General features: G+C 38.0%; 1 protein-coding gene across 1 annotated transcript; it reads left to right on the plus strand.

Annotated features, from left to right (window-relative positions):
* The first annotated feature begins 11,370 nt into the window (after positions 1-11,370).
* On the plus strand, positions 11,371-12,325 carry LOC123823312 (olfactory receptor 50-like). Its single transcript, XM_045845901.1, is given in 2 exon segments — positions 11,371-11,691; positions 11,693-12,325. Coding segments are annotated over 2 exon segments (954 nt in total).
* The last annotated feature ends 2,976 nt before the right edge of the window (positions 12,326-15,301 follow it).

Genomic DNA, 15,301 nt, shown 5'->3' on the forward strand with positions numbered 1-15,301 from the left:
TGACTACGTTGTCTATTGCCACAAAATAAAAATAGAAGAGGTGGTGCATAAAGCACAACAGAATAAAGAAAACAAAGGAACCTAACTATATTTGAAATTAGTATCATAATTAGATGAAAAAGATAAATAAAATGACTAACAAGTAATTCTTGAACCCTAACTTTTACCTTTATACTAACACAATAAAAAAACTGGAAACAAAGTCTTAAGCTGTAGCTAGTGTGTCACTAACAGTGGCAGAAGTTCAAGATTCTGAAACAACTTCCCATGTATCCAAAGATTCAGCAAATAAGTAAACATTGAGGAAAAGGGAGTGACTCCTCTATCACGAGAAAGTTGCTATGTACACGAAAAAGGAGAGTCTGGAAAGAACTCTGTGGTGTCAAACTAGAACTAGGGACATCAATTTGAACTCATGGGTTTAAAATGTATACATAGATAGAAATTTATATGTTACATATCAACAGGTACACTGCTCCCATACTCTGCTCTTTCTGTCCCTCTCCTCACCCACCTCGAATGGGGCAAACATTCCTATAGTTTCTTAGCTTCTATTTTTACTTTTTGTGTTTCCTTTTTTAAAATTTATTTTTTTCCATTACCATTTATCCCCCTTATATCCTCTTCCACCTCTAACCACCCACTTCCTCCTGGCAGTCACCACACTGTTGTCCATGACCATGAGTCATATTTTCTTTTTGTTTGATCCCTCTACTGCATACCACCCCCTGCCCAAGAGTTGTCATCTTGTTCTCTCTCTGTGAGTCTGTCTCTATATTGCCTGTTAGTTTGTTCATCTGTGATATTGTCCTATAATTTTTTTATCTACTGGAGCTCAGGGTAAAGTGGCTTTAAATGAAATTTAAATTTAAATGAAATTTAAATTTTGTGCATTGGACCTTTATGAGGCTTTCTGAGTCTACAGCTGTCCCTTCCTGGCATATAGAAACCCTGCTGCTTTTCCCAGCTGGATGGTATCTGGGTTCCTTACTGGCTCTGGTGCAGTAGGCTGCGGAGCCCAGCTTGGGGACTAAAACCTCCATTCTCAGGGGAACACCCTGGCCATTGTGATATGTCCCTCCAGAACTTCAGCCACCGCCCATGGGAGCCCAGCCAACCCTCACATGCTTCCTCCACACTGCCTACCAGTCTCATTGTGCTGAATTATTTCTTCTGTCTGTGGTTGTAAGGCTTCTCTCCAGCTAGTGTTCAGTTGCTTATTCAGGACGATTTCTCTACAATTTAGTTGTAATTCCAGATTGGTTTTGGGAGGAGGTTAGTGTAGCTTCCACTAACTCCTCTTCCATCTTGAATCTCTGGACCACAATTCTGTTTCTGTTCTGCTTGCTTTTTAGATTCAATTGTTGATAGTTCTGTATTTGTTGCTATTTTAATATTCATAGTTTCAATCTTCTTTTTCTTAAATAAGTCCCTTTAACATTTCAAACAATAATGGTTTGGTAATGATGAACTCCTTTAGCCTTACCTTGTCTGGGGTGCACTTTATCTGCCCTTCAATTAAATGACAGTTTTGCTGGACAGAGTAATCTAAGTGTAGGTCCTTGCTTTTCATCACTTTGAATAATTCTTGCCAATCCCTTCTAGCCTGCAAAGTTTCCTTAGAGAAATTAGCCAGTAATCTAATGGGAACTCCTTTGGAGGTAACTATCTGCTTTTCTCTTCCTGTTTTAAAGATTCTCTCTTTATCTTTAACCTTTGGCAACTTAATTATGATGTGTCTTTGTGTTTTCTTCTTTCCATCCATCTTGTTTGGGACTCTCTGTGTTTCCTAAACTTGTATGTCTATTTCCTTCACCAAATTAGGGAAGTTTTCCTCATTATTTTTTCAAATAGGTTTCCAATGTCTTAATCTTTCTCTTTTCCTTCTACTACCCCTATCATGAGAATTTTGGTACACATGAAGTCCCAGAGGCTCCTTACTCTATCCTTATTTTTTTTGGTTTCTTTTTCTTTTTCTTTTTCTTTTTTTGCTGTTTTGATTAAATGTCTTTTGCTTTCTTATGTTCCAAGTCATAGGTCTAATTCTAGTCATCCACTCCACTGTTGATTTCTCCAATAAATTGTTCTTTATTTCAATTAATATATCCTTAGTTTCTGATTGGATCATTTTTATGCTGTTAAAGTACCCTCTGAGTTCCTTGAGTATCCTTATGACCAGTGTTTTGGACTCTGTATCTGATAGATTATCTCAATTTTGTTTAGTTCTTTTTCTGGAGTTTTGTTCTGTTTTCTCATTTTGACCATATTTCTTTGTGTCCTCATTTCAGCAGCTTCCCTGTGTTTGTTTCTATGTATTAGGTAGAGCTGCTTTGACTCCTTGTCTTGGTAGCATGGCCTAATGTAATAGTTGTTCTGTAGGGTCCAGTGCCTCCGCCTCCACTTTTACTCAAGCTGGGTACTTAAGGTACATTCTCTGTGTGGGCTGAGTACTTCTTTCTCCTGCAGCTGAGTATTGGTAGCTATCGGAAGATTCATGGGAGGGATTTGCCCAGGCCAGTCAGCTGGTAGAACTGGCTGTGATCACTTGCTACCAACCACTTCCCTTTGTGGTTTGTAGAGGTGGTGGTGTTCCAGTGTGGTCTATAACTGTCCACTTGGGTGCACAGGCTCTGGGGTTTCTCAGGTGATACAGGCCAAGTTCAGCCACCACCTGTATTCTGTCTGGGGCCACCTGACATAAGCTATAAAGTGATCTGCAGATGGCTGCTGATAATGCCAGTCCTAGGACCTCTTAGCAAGAGGTAAAGGGGGTTGGGCTTATCTGTTGCTTTGAGCAGATTTAGAAAGGTCAGAAGTCTGTGCCTACTAAGCCATTTATATGGGAAAGCCACTGTTAACAGTTTGGTGGGTCCATAAGTTGGACAGGCATAGACTTAGGAGATCGCCAGGGATAAGCAAAACATGTGAATCAGGTAGCTGGAATCTAAGATATGGTGCTACCACACTGTGGCTTTGTAAGGGAGAGGGCTCAAAAAAGGAACAATGGCTGCTGCCAGAATGAAGCTGACCCCAGTTTTCACCCTGATGCCAAGATGCTTCAGTTCTTCCCCCTATGGCACTGGTGCCCTTCAAGCTGCTGACACAATGCTGGAGCCCAGAGGGACTGAGTTCAAGTTAGACTGTATGCAGTGCAAGGTCCTTTAAGAGGAAAGGCCCAAGAATGCCACAGTTTCTTCCACCAACCCAACTGCCACTTATTTTTATAGCCAGAAGTTATGGTGACTTACCTTCTTGGCACTGAAACCAGAACCATTGGCTGGGGAATCTGGTGTTGGGCTGGGATCCCTCGCTCCTGAGGCATTCCTCCCAACTTTTATCCACCACACGTGTGGGACCAGCCTATTCTTCATCTCCAGTTCTCCATGTCTCCACCCCTCCATCCCTCCCACCTATGTGGATGAATGTGGTTTCTTTAATTACTCAGTTGTCTCACTTCCATACAGTACAATTTTCTTACAGTTCTGATTGATAGTTGTTCTGTAATTTAGTTGTAGTTTTGCCCTGGTTTTGTGGGGAGGTGAGCTCTGTTTACCTATCCCTCTATCTTGACCACAAGTCCTCTAATCATGTGGTTTTTATCCTTCATTTTGTTTATGTGGTGGATCACATTTACTGATTTGGGAATGTTGTATCAACCTTGCATTCCCAGAATAAGTCCTATTTGATCATGGTGTATTATCTTTTTGATGTCTTGCTGTATTTGGTTTGATAATATTTTATTGAGGATTTGAGCATCTATGTTCATCTGGGATATTGGCTTATAATTTTTTGTAGTGACCTTATCTGGTTTTGAAATTAGTATAACGCTGACCTTGTAAAATGAGCTTGGACCCTCCTCTTTAATTTTTTGGATTCATTTGAGAAGGAGAGGTGTTAGTTCTTCTCCAAATGGTAAAATTCAGCTGTAAAGCTATCCAGCCCAGGGCTTTTCTCTGTTGGGAGTTTTTTGATGACCACTTCAATTTTACTAGGTGTAATCTGTCTATTCAGATTCTCTTATTCTTCCTGACTTAGTTTTGTAAGATTGTATGTTTATAGGAATTTCTCCATTTCATCCAGGTTGCCCAATTTGTTGGCATATAGTTAGTTGTTCATATTTTCTTACAATCTTTTGTATTTTTTTGGTGTCAGTTGTTATTCCTCCTCTTTCATTTCTGATTTTATTGGGTCTCCTCTCTTTTTTTCTTGATGTGTCTGGCTAAAGGCTTGTTAATCTTTTCAAAAACCAGTGTTGGATTAAACATCATTTATATAATATTTTAGACTTTATATACTTCTTCTCTGATCTTTATTATTTCCTTCCTTCTACTCACTTTGGGCTTTGTTATTCTTTTTCAAGTTCCGCTAAGTGTAAAGTTAGACTGCTTTTCTTAAGTTTTTTCTTATCTTGAGATAGGCCTGTAATATTATGATTTCCATCTTAGGAATGCTTTCCCTGTGTCCCACAGATTTTGGGTGGTTGTGATCTAATTTTTATCTGTTTCAAGGCATCTTCTGATTTCTTCCCTGATTTCACTGTTGACCCATTCACTGTTTAATCTCATGTTATTTATATTACATGTCTTTGTATATTTTTCAGTTTTTTTCTTATGATTGATTTCTAGTTTCACAGCATTGTGGTCAGAGAAGATGTCTGATATGATTTCAATCTTCTTAAATTTATTGAGACTTATTTTGTGTCCAAATATGTGGTTTATCCTAGAAAATGTTCCACGTGCACTTGAAAAGTATGTACAAGGTTTATCTAGAAAAAGTTGAGCCATTGTTAATATAAGAAGAAATCTTTGCACAACACTGATATCACCTGGTTGAGCACTGGAATGAGCATGCATGAACAATGATGATTTCACTGTATCAGTCAGTGGGGGCAGTAGACACTGTTTAGTGAGCACGTGTACTGTGTGACTTTTGCATTCAAAATAACTGAGTTATTTTGTATCAATGAACCTGCAATGAACCTGCATCAAATTTTGTGTGAAGCTTGAACATTCCTCTCTGTAAACTATTTGGATGATACAGAAGGCCATAGCTATGGGCAACTGCTGGTTGTCATCTTCGTCACCACAATGCACCCACTCGTGCATCAAGTCTCATGCAGTCTTTTGGCGAAACATCCAATCACCCAGTGACTCAGCCTCCCTATAGCCCAGATTTTGTGCCCTGCACCTTCTGGCTTTTCCCAGAGAAATTTCAGACCATTGATGAGATTCAGGAAAATACGATGGGGTAGCTGATAGAGATTGGAGAGGTTGTGAGATCGCAAGTTACCTACTTTGAAGGGGACTGAGCCATCATTGTCCTATGAACAATGTTTCTTGTATCTTCTTCAATAAATGTCTATTTTTCATATTTCATGGATGGATACTTATGGGTAGACCTTGTATATTTTGCTGCTTTTGGGTGAAATGCTGTGAAGATATTAATTAAATCCATTTGATCTACTGTGTTAAGGATGCTGTCTCATTGATTTTCTGCCTGGAAGATCTGCCCACTAAAGTCAATGGAGTGTTAAAATCCCCAACTATGACTGTATTTCTGTCAATCTCTCCCTTTATGTCAAGAATTGCTTTATGTCAAGGTTTCTTACTACAGCCTTGGTTTTAAAGTCTACTTTATCAGATATGAGTATTGTGACACCAAGTTTTTATTACACTTTTATAAACTCCACTACAGATTTATTCTTTTAGATTTAAACAGTTAATTATATTTTAATGTGACTTAAAATTAACAGCATGTTTTATTTGTATCCACATGTTTACTATTTCTGATATTCTTCACTCAGATTTCAATTAAAATCATTTTCTTCTGCCTGACAGCCTTTCTTTACATGTTTTTTGGTGATGAATATTTTCAGCTCTTTTACATCTGAAAGTCTTTTTTTAAACCTTTCTTTTTTTTAATTTATTTTATTTCACCTTTCCTTTATGTCTTAGTACTCTGAGAGATGTTGCTTCATTGGCTTCTCCCTTGAATACAATGAGAAATATGCTGTTATTCTTCTCTTTCTTTAAAATGTATACCATTTCCTGAGTCTACTCTCAAGGTTTTCTTTTTATCACTGGTTTATTGGGCTTTATTGTAATTTTTACATTTAAAAACCCACTTGAGCCCTAGCTGGTGTGGCTCAGTGGATTGAGAGCCAGCCTGCAAACCAAAGGGTCACCAGGTTTGAATCCCAGTCAGGGCACATGCCTGAGTTGCAGGCCAGGTCCACTAGTAGGAAGCGTGCAAGAGGCAACCACACACTGATGTTTTCTTACCTCTCTTTCTCCCTCCCTTCCCCTACCTCTCTAAAAGTGAATAAATAAACTCTTTAAAAAAACACAAAAAAACCACTTTATTGAGGTATGATCAGCTACAGAAAGCTGTACATATTTAATGCATATAACTTGATAAATTTAGAAATTAAGTATACACCTATGAAATCATCACTACAATATATTCCATAAACATATGCACCCTCAACAAATTATCAGCAAACCAAATTCAACAACACCTTAAAAGGATTATGCACCATGATCAGCTGAGATTTATTCCAGGGATACAAGGATGGTTCAACACCTGCAAATCAACCAGTGTAATACACTACATTCACACAATGAAAGATAAACCCACATGATCATCTCGATAGATGCAGAAAAGGCACCTGGCAAAATTTCAACATCACTAATCATTAGGGAAATACAAATCAACACTACAATGAGATGCCACTTGACACCCATTAAGATTATTATTATTTTTAAAAAATAGGAAACAACACATGGCAATGAAGAAGTTAGAATTCTTGCACACTGGCAGGAATAAAAAATGGTACAGCCACCATGGAAAATATTATTAAAGGTGAAAGTAACCCATGTGTCCATTGACAGATGAATGAATAAACAAAATGTTGGCATATGTATATATAAAGTGAAATATATTATTTAGCCTTATAACTTGTGATACATGCCAAAACATGGATAAACCTTGAAGATATGCTAAGTAAAAAGAGCCTAACCTAAAAGGGAAAAGGTTGTATGTTGCCACTTATACAAAATACCTAGAAAAGTCAAATGCATAGAGACAGAAATTAGAACAGTTACCAGGAGCTGAGGGACTGGGGAATGGGTAGTTACTGTTTATTGGGTACAAAGTTTCAGTGAAGAAAAACTGGTGGAGATGGAGAGTGGTGACAGCTGCACAATCGTGTGAGTACTTAAAATCACCAAACTGTACACTTAAAAATAATTCAAATGATAAATCTCTTGTTATGCATATTTTACCATGATACAATAAAAGGGACTGAGAAAAATATACCATGAAAACACTAATCAAGAGAAAATTGGAGTAGCTATTTTAATGTCAGACAAAGCCTATTTCAGAACAGAAAAATGATCAGGGATAAAGAGTGCTAAAATTACATAATGGTAGAAAGGTCGATTCACCAAGAAGAAATAACAATCATTAATACACAGGCACCTAGCAACAGTGTCAAAAACTGACAGAATGGCAAGGAAAAATAGACAAATACACTATTACACATAGTTGGAGATTTCAACACCCCTCTATTAGTAAGTGACAGGTCCAGCAGGCATTAAATCAGTAAGGGGATAGTTGAACTGAACAACATGATCAATCAACTGAATCTGACTGACATTTCTAAAACATGCCATGCAGCAACAGCAGAATACAGACTTTTATCAAGCTCACGTAGAATATTCTCAAACAAATCCCAAATTTTAAGCTATAAAACACAACTTAGTAAATTTAAAATAACAGAAATCATGCAAAGCATGCTCTCAGACCACAAAGAATTTAAACTAGAGATCAACAGCAGAAGCATAGTTGGAAAATCTCAAAATATTTGGAGATTAAACAACATACATCTAAATACCACATGGGTCAAACAAGAAGTCACAAGACATAAAGTATTTTAAACTAAATTAAAATGAAAACACAACTTGTGGAAAATGGTGGCATGAGGCAAAAGCAGTGCTTTGAGGGAAATTTATAGCATTAAAATATATATATATATATATTAGAAAATAAGAAAGCTCTAAAAGCTTCCACCTTAGACAACTAGAGAAAGACAATATAAACTTAAAGCAAGAGATGAAAGGAAATACAAAAACTGGAGCAGAAATAAGTAAAACTGAAAACAGAAAGTTAACAGACAAAATTAATGAAACCACCTTCTCACTATATTTTCACCTGGCCTTTTCTCGGTGTGTGCATGTGGAAAGAGAGTCTGAGATCTTTGGTGTCTTTTCTTATAAGAACAGTGATCCTGTTGGATAGGGTCCCATCTTTATGTTCTCATTTAACCTTAGTTATGTTCTTAGAAGCCCCATCTCCATATACAGCCACACTAGGGGTTAGGGCTTCAATATATAAATTTTGGATGAATACAACATCACTCCGTAACAATACATATACATAGAAAATCTTTGTTTCTGTATTTGTTCACATTATTGGGAGTCTTACTTTATTTAATTTCTGTAATTCACTAATGTGGCATTTAGTCACTCTACAACAGTCCTTATAAAATATACCTCATTTGACTTGTTAAGGAACTTTTTTTACATTGTTATGGTACTGTGAACAACGTTGCCATGAACCCTCATACTTATGCCCCCAACTGGATATGTGCAAAACTTTTTAGGATACAGAACTTGAGAGGGACTGCACAGTCCAAGACAATGAAGATTTTTCTATTGTAAAACATAATGCCATACTGTTTCCCTGTTAGAAGAAATAAAACTTCTTAAAAAGTACACACGACTGTCAACAAAGAGCAGCTTCTGACATAATTTTTCTATTCTATTGCCATATTTTGCTGCATATAATGTGCTCCTGTGTATAATGTGCACCCATTTTTTGGCCCAAACTTTCAGGAAAAAAATCTTTCATAGGAAAATATGCAGGTTAATGGTATCATTATAATTGCCTGATTTTAACACAAAGCAGAACAAATTAATAACATGAATATTCACACATCTTCACCTCAAATAACGAGCACATGATATTTATCTTCTAGGTGGCTTTGAAGAAATGGAGTTGGAGATGAAATACATTTGGAATCAATTTTGCAAGAGGTTCAGTGGAAAACAGCTCTTGAATGGTAATTCTAAGGCATCGTGAGAAAACTGCACCAGAGAATGCTGACACCATAGCTTTTGAGCAGACCAGGATTTACAGAAACCACAGTCCACTTCCTAGGCTCCCATTGTGATGAGGGGGATATAATGGTCCTCATTCTTTTGTTTCGGTGAGTGTAAGTATTAGCATGTTTTTGCTATTCTTGAAATAGCATATGGTTCAGAAACAAGAGATTTTCATTAACACACTCAACTTCCAATTTGGTTTCTTACAAACTTGGAATTATATTTTCCCTAATGTCAACTGAGAAGGAAAAGGCTTTTTGGAATCACCAAGTTCCTAGTTGCTGCTTTGAGGTTATTATCATTAACCCTCCAAGGATGAACTCTCCTATTGCCCACTATCAACAAACAGTTCTTCCCTCAAGGGAACCAAAAGCCAAGAAGCAATTATTTCGTTTGTCTCTAATTTGGAGGTGGGGGTGTGGAGTTGGTCCCTCACCCCCACCTGGACTTTTTCTCTATGATTTGTCAAGTTAGAACTCACATCCACTGCTCAGAGTTGTAAACAAGTGTGTCTATATATCTATGTAATTTGGTTTTCAACTGATAATTCTCCCTGTTGTGATGCATCTCTGAGACCCTTAGAGACTTCACCTGCTTCATTATATTCTGTGTCTTCTAAAGGAAGAACCTTCCCATGCCTTGTAGCTGAAGGCATAAATGCTCATAACCTAAGAGGCAATGAAAGGTCAGGAGTGGATTCACATTCAGTAATGTGACTGCATGTGTTTGTGTGTTTGTGTATGTCCAATGTAAATTACTGATCTCTAGATTAGCTTCACACACCTTACACCAGATAAGCGCAGAAAGTTCCATGCAGTGACACTTTCTCAGCTCTCAAAGAAAAGAACCTTTAAAGATTTTATTATTTATTTTTAGAGAGGGGGGGAGCGAGAGAGAAGAGAGGGAGAGAAACATCAATGTGCAAAAGAAATTGGCTATCTCCCGCACACCCCCAACCAAGACGTGGTCTGCAACCCAGGCAAGTGCTCTGACTGGGAATTGAACCAGCAATCTTTGTTTGTAGGCCAGCACTCAATCCACTGAGCCACACCAGCCAGGGCAAGGAGACGAACCTTTAGATTGAATATGTTTATATAGAAGGTGGATTCTATTTTTTAATAAACAGACCATCCTGTTCTCTTTCCCTATTATTTTTTATATTCACATGGGCAAATCTAAGATTTGTTGACCTGAGAAGAAAGAGAAGTGATAACATTGGTAAAGTGTAAGAAGTGTTAAGTGTTAGAATATGACAAGAAAAATATCCATTATGAATCACTGGCATAAAACCTAGATTAGGAACTATGAAAAAGGAAGTGTTATTTGATAAACTAGGCTGAACACTTACAAAGTTTATTCTTCAGCAGATCCAAGATATGACTGGAAAAAACAAAGTATCTTCTGGTGTTCTGAGAACTTGAATAGGAGTGATCTGGTAAGAACTGGGGGGAATAAGGTGGGAATGTAGAAGAGAAACAGACTTTTCTCCATGTTCCATGACAATTACTTAAGAAAGAGTGTTGCCAGACTGAACATGTTGAGGAGTGGGAAGGAATTTTCTTAAAGGAAGGACTGATGGCTCTATAACAAATTATGTCTCTAAATCTACATTATTGACACAGATTCTTATCCTCAATCCCCTTGTCTTGAGCAGTTATATACGATGTTTCCACCAAGTTTCCAAGTCCTGACTTCTGTGAGGTCCAGAGCATTCCACTGGGTTCTTATCTTGACCTAATCCATGGAAATAAAGCAGTGTTATTAATTAAATATTGTTGGAAATAGAAAAGCATTAGAACTAAGCCAAAGTATGTGTGAGAGGCATGAGAAAATTTAAGAAGGACAACAGACCACTGGGAGAGTCTCTACTAGTGTTTCTAATAAGTGGTTACAGACCTAGCCTGTGCCCTAATTTCCTAGTCTCAGATTTCTGTCATGAACTCTTGGACTCTTCAGACTTGAACTTGATCTGCTACAATCATCATCCCGATGTTTCATGATTTCTCCAAAAGCAACTATGCTGGTTTTTAGGTGGATATAAAATATCCTGATGTTAGACCATCATTAGCCCACTAGTGGGCGAAAGGCACGAGCTATTCAGGTTAAAATCATTTACTGACTAACTGTCCTGTTTCTGTTGTATGGTAGTTACAATGATTTCACATTTCCATCTCCTTTTTCATCTACAGCAAAACAGAAGAAAACCATGAAGAGGGAGAAGATCATGAAGAACCAGAGCTGTGTGTCCGAGTTCCTCCTCCTGGGGCTCCCCATCTGGCCAGGGAAGCAGGGCATATTCTTTGCTCTGTTCCTGGGCATGTATCTGACAACAGTGCTGGGCAACCTGCTCATCATCCTGCTCATCAGGCTGGACCCCCGCCTGCACACGCCCATGTACTTCTTCCTCAGCCACTTGGCCTTCACTGACGTCTCTTTCTCATCTGTCACAGCTCCAAAGATGCTCATAAATATGCATACTCAGGATCAATCCATCTCATATGCTGGATGCATTTCCCAGGTGTATTTCTTTTTTATTTTGGGGTGATCTTGACAGCCTCCTTCTCACCTCAATGGCCTATGACAGGTACGTGGCCATCTGTCATCCCCTCCACTATACCACCATCATGAGTCAGAGCCTGTGTATTTTGCTAGTAACTGTATCCTGGGTCCAATCCTGCGTTTCTGCCCTTTTGCATACCCTTCTCCTGGCCCGCCTCTCTTTCTGTGGGGACAACATTGTCCAGCACTTTTTCTGTGATCTCTCCACCTTACTGAAGCTGTCCAGCTCAGATACCACAGTTAGTGAGCTGTTTATCCTCACTGTGGGGGTGGTGGTGATTACCCTGCCATTCATATGCATCCTGGTTTCATATGGCCGCATTGGGGCCACAATCCTGAAAGTCCCCTCCACCAAGGGTATCTGCAAAGCCTTGTCTACATGTGGCTCCCACCTATCTGTGGTGTCTCTGTACTATGGGACAATTATTGGGCTGTACTTTTTTCCTTCATCCAACAGCTCCCACAACAAGGATGCCATTGTGGCTGTGCTGTACACCCTGGTCACTCCCATGCTAAATCCCTTTATCTACAGTCTGAGGAATCGAGATATGAAAGGGGCTCTGGGGAATATGCTCAGTAGAGGACCACGTTACCCTGGATGAGCAGAGTTGTCCTAGTCATTGGATAGAAGACCTGCTCCATCCTGCACACTGCAATGTGAGCATCCTTTCCTGCCCGAATAGCTGCTTCGTAACAAGTCTTCATGAGGCACCCATTCTTCTCTCTGTTTCAGCTTGGACTTAGTTTTCTTCTGTTTCATTTTCTTGTTCATTTTAGAATTATGCAAAAGGTATATTAAAAACATACCTGCACAACTATTCTTTTCTAAATGTATTTTAAAATTTTTCATAAGATATCCTTTTTCCTATAAACATCTTAAACGTTTATGGAGCCAGAGTTTTATTTTCTTATAGTTCATAAACTTTACATAGGTTAAAAAATACTCCTGCTGGCAGTTTCATGATTTTATTTTTGTGTTTAATTTTTAATACATTTGGAATTTATTTTTATGAGTGACATTAATTAAAACTTGATTTTTGTTTTTGTTTCTAGTTTCTTATCAATTGCCCAAATCTTTGTTTTCAGTTTTGTTTATAGAGTGATGGTATATCACTTTTTCTTTTCTTAAATTGAGTGGGCATGGTTACAGAATGAAGTAAGGTGTTTTTCTAATAAAGGCCAAGAAAATGGTCCAGAAAGGACTGGTAAAGGCACCAGGTGATAAACTCAAACTTGGGGGGACCCCTCTGTGCCCTGGGCTGACCAACTGGGAGTGAAACATGGGAGAGAACTAGAGATTTTAAAGCAGCTTTCAAAGTGATGATGTGATTATCAGCCTAATCTGATAAGGGAGTTCAGCCTCTCAGGGTGTGGAACTAAGAATGGCTAGTCAGTGAAAGAAACCATCAACCAAATGAGAAGACATTTGCAAATGACATACCCAATAAGGAGTAATCTCCAAATAAGTAATAAACCACTATATAATAAATTTGCCAAAAAGAAATTACAATTGAAATTATAGCCTGTTAACAAATGATATGACATATTGGACTTTTGGGGCTTAACTAATGTGGTACTTAAATAGAAGTTTACAGACTTAAATGCATATAACTTAAAAATGAGTGAAATCAATGACCTAGTTTTTCCTTTATTTATGACGTAATAAATGGGAACAAACTTGCTTTTTTTTAGCAAAAAAAAAAATAAAGTATATGAGGGAACTGTTTGTAGGCATTCAACAATAGGCAAAGCAGAACTGTGATTCTTAAAAGAAGAAAAATGCATGAAATGTGCTCTAAATTTGTCTGTATTGTTGCCCAGGAGTATACTTTACAGATGACAGCTTTAGATCCGAGTGCAGATTTCTGGAGTGAAAAGGTAGAGATTAGAATTTGAGGTTACTCAAGCAACTGGGATTTGTGTGCCAAGGTTCCTGAGAAGAAAAAGCTGTCCAAAAGTCAGAAGTGCACATGGGGTTTAAACATGAATCCTTGGCAAAAGGCTGAGATGGGCATGCTCTGGGCGACCTATCACAGGTTTATCAGAGAGGTTGCTGCAGGAGTAGTTGCTCAATGGAGATGTCAGAGGTCACATGGTGATGGGTGTGTCTATTGTTAGAGTTCAAGTAGAGAGAGCACAGGGAGCACTTTGCAATATTCAGCTCAGACCCCAGGAAATCTATTCCCTAGGACTATAAGTGTACCCTAGGGTAAGGGCCAATCCCAAGAAACTAAGGACAACCTGAAATAGATCTACCTGAACAAAGAATAAAACAAAATCTGAAAAGATTAAAAAGGATCTGCCAATAATTTAACTGACTACCAGAACAAAAGTCAACAGTCCAAAACTAAAATATAAATTTACTAAATGCATCATCCAGCCCTAGCTGGTGTAGCTCAATGGATTGAGTGCGGGCTGCAAACCAAAGTGTTGTAGGTTCAATTCCCAGCCAGGGTACATGCCTGGGTTGTAGGCCATAACCCCCAGCAACCAAACATTGATGTTTCTCTCTCTCTCTATCTCCCTCCCTTCCCTCTCTAAAAATGAATAAAATCTTAAAAAAAAAAGAAATCCTATATCTTTCATGACTGCTTATTTATAAAAAAAATGCATCATCCAAAATTTCCAACAAACACTGAAAAATTCTTAAACACATGAAGTAAACAAAAGTGCACCATGTCAAGAAAGGAATAGTCACAAGAAACAGGTTGCAAGAAACCACAGATACTGAAACTGACCAAAAAAAGATGTGGAGACAGTTATCCTAAGTATGTTCATTACATTAAAAAGAAAAAAGGGTTATACTGAGTGGGGGTAGACAATTCATGTAAAGAAATAAAAACTCAACATTTCTAAAATGTGGTTAAAAGCATCAACTTACAGAATCAAGCTAAGCAAACTGAAATAAAGATAAATTTAACAAAAGAAATGCAACTAGACACAGCATAACTGAAGATAAAAAGAAAACACCCATCAAGACGCCAGAGGAAAAGGATACAAGACATCTGGAGGAAGACTGATAAAGAATTGGACAGGGTTAAGATTGGAATGGGTTGGGGCAGGTTGAGTTGTTCAAGTGCAGGGTACTTTCTGTCTTTATTTAAATTTTATTAGTTTGGTAAGAGTACATTGAGCTAATTTTAGTTAAAATTAATCTTTAATTTATATTTGCCCTAATTACTGAATTTTTGGCAGCTCTCAAATTTAGCACCTGAAGCAAACTTTTCACATGTGCTTCATTTGCCTCATTCTAATCTCACCCTAATTAATCAGCAGCACTTCTTAAAAAATCACAGTTAATTTGTATTTAAGTACTAGGACTAATTCTTAGCTTCCTTCCAAAATAACTTAGAACAGTGTTGGTGAACTTGGCCAGTATTTTAAATTTCCAATGGACTTTAGAAAGGTGTAGGAGCATTTGCTTGGTCCAATGAATGGAGCTGCTACCAGTGGTTAGTGCTCAGTGGCCAGTGCTGCTGAATGGCTTGAAATGCACAAGACACACTACACTGCCCAACAAAAAATTGCCCCTTTCAAAGTGTTAAGAATACCCTCACTGGCTGGCTTATTTCACCTAG

The sequence above is a fragment of the Phyllostomus hastatus genome, unplaced genomic scaffold (assembly GCF_019186645.2).
Source record: "Phyllostomus hastatus isolate PE091 unplaced genomic scaffold, TTU_PhHast_1.1 phas_contig_495, whole genome shotgun sequence".
Classification (NCBI taxonomy): domain Eukaryota; kingdom Metazoa; phylum Chordata; class Mammalia; order Chiroptera; family Phyllostomidae; genus Phyllostomus; species Phyllostomus hastatus.